At 36.8% G+C, this 7,922-nt stretch overlaps 1 protein-coding gene across 1 annotated transcript in view; it reads left to right on the forward strand.

Annotated features, from left to right (window-relative positions):
- Positions 1 to 4,133, forward strand: part of POT1 (protection of telomeres 1) — a 73,635-nt gene extending 69,502 nt beyond the window's left edge. The window contains exons 18-19 of the mRNA XM_009332259.1: positions 1,063 to 1,168; positions 2,209 to 4,133. Of these exons, the coding sequence (XP_009330534.1) occupies positions 1,063 to 1,168; positions 2,209 to 2,321 (219 nt within the window). The 3' untranslated portion in view covers positions 2,322 to 4,133. The remainder of the gene's footprint in view (positions 1 to 1,062; positions 1,169 to 2,208) is intronic.
- Positions 4,134 to 7,922: the final 3,789 nt, after the last annotated feature.

Below are 7,922 nucleotides of genomic sequence, written 5' to 3' on the forward strand. Positions count from 1 at the left end.
GTACTTAAAAAAAAAGCCAATACCTTCCAAGCCTAAACTCGGGTCCTTCAGCACCACCTGAGAAGGAACTGGGCTACTTTGAAATGCAACTTTACACTAGCTTCCAGTTGCACTTCTGTAGGAATGCTCTCAGTTCATTTCTCTCTTCTCCTCTTCATAGGAAAAGTCATTGAAGGAAAAAATTGAAAAATTTTATAGTCAGAAGAAGAATTGGAAGAGTGAGAGGAAAAAGTAGTTATCTGTGTCAATTTTGCTGCTGGATTATCCGCTAACTTCTGATCACTTTCATTAAATATGTCATACAAAAAATTAAAAAAATGCAGATTATTCTGTATTTGTATCTTTTAACAAAAAGGAGAAATTGCCATCAAAAACCTTAGCTCACTTTGAGAAGGTATAAGATGATGAGCCCTTAGAGATAAATCAGGTAACAAACTTGGAAAGAATAAAATGGGAGTTTTGTCAGTCATGCTTATTGTATATGGTTTAGAAATACACAGAAAAGGTTTATTTAACGTTTCAATGTTCCATTATTTATTTTACTCCTCCGTTCAGAAATGTATCCCACAGTATAAACCTTTCTCCATAGTTTCTAGAACTATCAAAAAATTAAACTCAAACTAAGGGAGTTTCACTTGTACGAAGCCAGGTTGCAGTGCCCCCTTGTTTTCAAGTGACTTTGTTCGTCTCAAAATGTTCTGCTCACTGTAGTGAGGTACTGTTGAGGAGGACCAACCATCCTCTCCAGCCACACGTTGTCTGGTTATGGACATTTATGAGGAATACCTGCCAGTTATATATACAGACCTACATGTGTGCTTTCTGGGCAGCTGTAGTCCCTGAATACTCAGGGGTACTGAAATACAGACTGTTAATTTTTTCAGACAGTTTGGGTTTTTTTTCTGTATCTGAACAGTTTTAGAAATACTATTGTTCTTCTGTTGTGTTACCTATGTGGATAATTTGAAGTTCCTGAAATGATAAAAGAACATGCAGTCAGGGTTCTGGCTAATGTTTTCTTACCCCTCTTCCAACACCTCATACTTTTCTGTTCTTTTCCAGGAAAAGTTTTTCCATATTCCTGCCTCTGAAATCTTAACTAGTAATTTTCTTCAGCAAAAGATGCAGATGACTATGAATACGCTCTGTCCTCCAGGAAGAAAATTAGGTCAGCTTGCAATTATTTTAAAAGGGGGATGGGAAGGGAAAGGGTCTTTCAATCTGCTATTGCATATGCAAAGTTTTAGAATTCAACTTACGCATGGGCAAAACTAAGAACAGAGAAATGCAGGAGTCTGTAAGGAGAGTTGCAATTAATTTGTTTTGATACATTTCTTTAATGGTAGAACTCCCTTTTGAGAAAGAAAAGTAATGGTTCAGTAAATTCTCATGTAGCATGCAGCGATGTGTGAATACAGTCATGTCTATGCAGGTGTTAACGTCATTTGTATTCATACGGAAGTTAACCAGAACACCCTCGTACTGAATGTCACCACACATTAGGGAAAACTGAAAGGGAATTCAGCGTATGGCACATGCTTTGGGTGAGATTCTGCTTTTGAATGCACATGCTGATTTAGAGCATCCCTTGCTACAGGAAACATCCATGGAAATTGAGCAAAAACTTAATCCAAATCCAGTCACAGAGGTTTTTGTGCAGTATTTCTGTTGTGGCAGAAAGTAGCTCTGCCTAAACTACGCACGTCCAAGGTAGCTATATGTCTCTGCCACAGCTCCGACCTCCGGAGCGTACTCCCTCTAAGTATGTGGCTGTCAGTGACCACCACAACCATGCTGGAGTCTTTACCATACTTATAAAAAGTGGCACTATTGTAAAGGGTGTAAAGGATGTTCCCTTCTAGACCAATGAAGTTGTCTCATTGAGGCAACACAGAGATGAGTTTTTATTATTGGAAAGTCTTTATGTGTGCTATACTGTGGTACAACTACTGGTACCAAGTGTTTCGGGGGGGGGGAGCATTGGGGTGGGGAGGGTGAGGCTTAGAAGATTGTCACTGAACACTGTTTCAGATGGTGTAGGAAATTTTAAGATATAACTTGGAATTTCAAAATTAGTAATTCACTTTTTCTTCCTATTAACTGTTGTATATATTTAGGTATCCTAGTTAAGATCCTGCTCAAGTTATACTTCTCTCCTATAAAAGTTAGAAATGAGTGTTAAACAATAATTTGGGGTTTTGTTTGTAGATGACTTGCCATGGCTGGAATGCTTCATCAAGTCCTATAATGTCAGAGATGAGATGAAACATCAAGTTTATTACCAAATTTTTGACACTACAGTTGCTGAAGATGTTGTATAGTGATGTGTTGCTAATAGGAAGTAATCCAGTAAGAATCCAATTTTGGGGCTTTTGGGGATCAGAGACACTATTAAAAAAAAAAAAAAATCTTTGTTCCTTTCTTAGGAATTCAGCCTGTATGTATGAAGTTTTAGTTTGTATATTAATGTGAATTATGCTTTGATGTATTTACTGCTTTCCTGGCATACAGCCTTGTGATCTGAGTGCAGGTAGAAGTGCTAAGCTTTTCACTGGAGGCTGCTTGGCTCAGGCTGATGGAAGCAATCTAGTATCCGTCTGTCCTTCAAAAAGACAGTGATAAGGTTACTCTAAACTGGTGAGTTTTACTTAGAAATATAGTCAGAATGATGATGCTTTGTTCATTTCTGTATTAAACATTGTAAGCAGAGATTGGGAAAAGGAGCTCTTCAGTAAACTTTCTTTCAGACTACTTTGTGCAAGCATATGTTACTATTCTCAGTAAGCCAGTTTGACAGGGAGGTTGTCCGTTTTTAGAGATTTCTTTGATTTTTGCACTGATATGTACACGTAGACAGAACTCTTCCTGTTAATCATACTAAGGTAACTACCATGTGTACCAGTTACTGTAGGTTTCAATGGAGTTATGAAAGTGATCATGTAATGATTATCACTAAAATTAAAGTCAAGCCATGACAGTGAGGTAGTGTAAAATTGTAAAATGAATATTGACATTTGCTAGATTGTAATGATTTTTAAAGTGGCCCGATTGGGTACCAAAGTTGTTAGCATGCTTATTAGCTGGGTCTGTTTTCAAAGGCTCTCACATATCTGGCTAAATTTACTGTCAGATTACACTGCCCAGATCTACCTTTTCTGTCCTACATAATCAGATCGTATGACTAAGTTTAGAGATACAGAACTGATCTAGTGATATCATGGCTTGAAAATACTGCTGGACTAGAACAATTACTTGGTGGTTTTACTTTGTATTCAGAAGTCCGTAGGACAAATTCAGGACGTGTTTCTCCAGCGATAACTGATGTAGAAATTCCTGTCAAATCAAATGCTTTCCGTCAGAGCAAAATTACTTAATATTTACAACAGCTGATTTTTAAGGGAGTTCAGAAGCAAGATGGAATACTTGTAAGTAGATTATTATTTTTTTGATAGTAGATGACATTTTATTTTTAAATTTCTCAGGGCTGTTTAGTAGATTATACAATTTGTCATTTAAAATTTCATCTAAATATCTTCTGATAATTTTCTGGTACTCTTAAAAAATTATACTGGGTTTATATGTCATAAACCAGGAAATTATGTTCTTTATTGATTAGTGTATAGGGAGAATCAATATTAAAAGTGGTTTGTGGATATTTCCTTCAAAAAGGAAAAAAAACAACTTTGGAATTGAACAAGCAGTATACCAAAAAGCATTACTGGCTTATGAAAGCTTGCCTGAATCTGTGAATAAACACATAAGTGAAAAATAGTTATAACAAGTTATTAAATGGATATTATAAAACTTTAGACACTGGCCATATCCAAATGATTTCAGAAGTTAGGGGTTAAATTGAAGGCAATTTTTTTACTTGTATATAGTGTATGAAAACACTGGAAGGAAATGTTTTTATTTTTAGGTTTTTGTTAACAGCTCTGATAGATATTGATATTGTACATTTTTTCTAAATAAGTCTGTGTAAAGTAATAGATAAGAATATGCTTTGAACTTCAGTGTAAACTAAATCAATTTCACCACATCTCTTGTCTGAGATCCCTGCCAGAAAACTCTGCATATACATCACTTGATTTTTGTACTGTTGAATATTGTATTAAAATATTTAATAAAGATTTTTCCACATATTGAGGGTTTTTTGTATTTGACTTTTAGTTCCTTGTTTGTAAGACTGTGAAAACTTTGTCATCAGTAGCCTTCATCCAAGAAAACGCTCCAAATGAATGTTTGTATAGTTTGTTAGATTGAAACATACATGTTTAATTCTCTTTCTAAATATATTTCATAGAAATAATTTTAATTAGTAATGAAAAATTATGTCTTTGACAATACTAAAGATCACTGTATAGAAAGGAATTAGTGCACAGGCAGTTGAAAATGTTTGTATCTCATTGGTAGCCTTTATATGGAGGAGTGGAAGTCACTGAGATGGGACTCTGACCTTTAATTACTCATCCTGGTCAACGCTGAGGCCTGTGAATAGCTGACTGACTTGATTGCTGTGTCCTGAACTTACAGCGCCAACAGACTCCAGTTTCTGAAAGCTGAGCGTCTCAGGGAGCAATGACTTAGCCATTACCAGCAACCTCCTTAATAGAAACTAAAGTCACGTTTCCCTTGGTCAGTTTCTTAACTAGGTATGTGATTGGAGTTTCTAAAACATTAATAAAAGGTCAAATGTCTATTTTAATAGTTCACAAAAATTACTGAAACAGATCATAATGTATTTAAAGACACTGAAAAGTTGAACCAATAGTAGATCAGTTTAACATTGGTACACTCAGAACCAATGAAAACTCCAGGCATGTCTTCCTGGTGTCTCATCATCTTCATCCACATACATCCCAGCATACAGGGTGACTGCATCAAAACATCAGCATCTTTATTAGAGATGTGGACTAAATGGCAAATATGCATGGAATGTGACGTATATAGCACAGCAACATCACCACAGGCAAGGGCAAAGAATATCTGACTGTAAATAAAGGAGGAGCTATGAGGGAAAATTAAAAAAAAACTATAAAAGAACAATAAGGGAACATGAGCCCATCCCCAGCTCCAGTTACACAGGTGAGTGCATAAAAATGGGAAAATTGTAATTAAAAAAAAAAAATTAACGAGAGTCTTCAGAAAGAAAAACGCACAACTGAAAATAAATGTGGAATAGGTATTTTCAGGAATGCTTGTATGATTGGGCTCCTTGAAGTCCTTGTTTTAAGGGGTTTTAAACACAATTGGAAGTCTCTCTAAAGTCAGTTGAATGTAAGCTCTCGGAGGCCTCACGCTTTCTTGAAACTCCAGTTGGAAAGACAGAATGAAAATAAATAACATATATTGCAGAAACAAGAGTGGTGATTGAACTTTCTCATCAGCTTTTGCTGTCATGGGATCCAGAGATTTACAGACGAGACTTTGAAATGTTTTGCTTAGTAGTAATCCTTTGGCTACGGAGCAGCAGGAAGTGGGATTGCAAGAAAGACAGTAGAGCCCACAGGCTAACAAGGTGAGGTTTGCAACAGAAGGAAGAGAGTTTATTGTGCTGACAGGGATGAGTGCTTAGCTTTTCAATAGCACAGTGGTTTACATCACAATAATTTATTCACATTAGGTCACTTTTTTGGCTAAAGCCATTGCATTAATATGTGAAACTGGCAGGAACTGGGGCACTGCAATAAGGGGCAAGGCCAAATATTGAAATGGAGTTGTGAAAAAATTAAGCAAATACATATGTTCAAGTTCTTCAGATGGAATGGGAGCACTGCAGACAATTTTATTCAGCGGAGGAGAGAAAAAATTTCAAATAAGAATTTACTTCAAATAAGCATTATTCCAAGTGTACTGAACAGTGAATATTAAGAATTGGAAACAAGGAAATTCAGCAGAAGATGGAGAGAGAAGGGAAGAACAGTTTCAGACGACAGTACCAAAGGCAAGAAGTGATAGTAGAGTCTTCATGAGACAGTTTGCTGCAGCTCCCCTTCACAGCATTTCCTATACATGAAATTCCCAGTAAGAACTGTGGTTTGTGGAAACATCCATCTGATGAAGGATTACCAGATCCCAAGTGCTTGAAAAATGTATAGCAGGATTATGTTATAATTGATGAGTTCATATTTGTGGTAAAGCTATGGATGGACTTCACCCCAGAACAGTGCTACAATGTGTTTTTTCTTGTTTTCTGCTACAACTCCGACACAACATACAGAGGTACCTCCATAAAACTGCTGCAATGTTATCATTTGTCTGCATAAACCGAGCAAATTGAAAGTCTAGGCATAAATCTACATTTAGTAGATACTGGTTTTAATTTCAATTTTTGCAAGTAAACTAGGAGGAATTATGCTTAATGTGGAAATATGTGCCGGAGAGGAAAAAATGAATTTTTTTTGTCTCATAACTGTTCTATTAAACGCAAAGCTTGGAGCATAAATTTCTTCTGTACCTTCTCCTGTGTATGTGCAGCCTGTGGACTACCACTGTTAGAAAAAAAAAAATACAGTTTTGTGAAGTACAAGCTACAGCTTGATAATTGAGTCTGTATTTAACTGTAATTTCAAAGACTGGCTATCAGGTAGCTTTGAATTATGGAGGTGTTACTTCGCTGAAAGGAAATCTCTGAATGGTGGCAGTTTAGAAATGTTGCTTCAATTTTGTGACTAAAAGAGTGGCAAAACTGAACCCTGAAATCTGCTTAAGTACAGACTTTCTGTCTGTCTGTCTGTCTTCTGTCTACAAATGACCCCTTAAGCAACTCAAAGGCCCTCTGAAGCAATGTTTCAAATGACAAATATGATCAGCCACAGGCGGGATGTGTATTACCAGAGGGGTTTTGTTGTTTTTAACAGGGAGGTGGGTAAGGGGCTTGCACCAGACAGCAGTGTTTAACGCTCTTATTCTGGCATACATTTATATGCTACTCCATCTTGAAGGATACTCTTTTCCTATCACCATTTACTATGCTAAAGGTGCAAAATCCCATTAAAAAATGAAGCAGTTGCAGTGATTGAGTTTGACATAAACCCACAGTACAGAGAGATGTCAAAGGTCACCTTGACATCGGTCAAGGTTTCTCATGGTGCACAGGTACCCTGCTACATATAGTGATAGGCATAAGGTCTCACTGCTCGTAAAGCTACAGTTGTCTTAAAGGGAGACGTCTGCTGTACGCTTCCACTATTTGCTGTGTTTTGTTGAGGGTAAACCTACTAGCGCCAAAAGTAAGGAGAAAGGTGAGGCATTGCTTTTCCCCTACAGGTCAGTCAATGCGTTTTAGCAATGTGCTGCTGCTTGGGTCCTTCTTGCAGCAAAAAGCAGCAAAAAAGAAAGCTTGAAAAGCTTCCTTTGAAGGGATGGGAAAGGTCAGAAGTTATACGTGAAAGGACAGTTAGGAATGAGGAGTGCCCCTTAAATATCTAGCAGTGCACTTCTAAAAATCAGATATTGTAATTTGAAAATCTGTTGACTGCCATGATCTATATGTTTTGATAATGAATAAGCTTTTGATTATTCCAATCTGTACATAAGTGATAAACTAGGCTACTAATTCACAATTATGTTTCTAAACAGGTTTAATTCCTCTGGATCCAGTTACTAGAAATTGTTTCTGTCTGAACTGGGAGAGGTCAGTTTGTTTTTCCTTTATAAACTGAACGTGTGGGAAAAAAAAAACTTGGCAAAATTACAATATTCATCATTAGCTAGATGCATTTTTGCACTTACCAAGTGCCAGGGCCTGCTCACATCAGATCATTTTTTCTGGCAAGGACTAAAGTGTACCTCTTCACAGCAAGCTTACCAAGGCATTGTAAAAATAGCAATAGTTTTCAAAGCTCATTTAGCTCTTCTGTAAGGCCTGGAAAAATGTGAATGTCTTTGGCCTACTTTTCAATCTGGGTAAAGAGGTGGCT

Source organism: Pygoscelis adeliae, unplaced genomic scaffold (genome assembly GCF_000699105.1).
Source record: "Pygoscelis adeliae isolate BGI_AS28 unplaced genomic scaffold, ASM69910v1 Scaffold9, whole genome shotgun sequence".
Taxonomy (NCBI): domain Eukaryota; kingdom Metazoa; phylum Chordata; class Aves; order Sphenisciformes; family Spheniscidae; genus Pygoscelis; species Pygoscelis adeliae.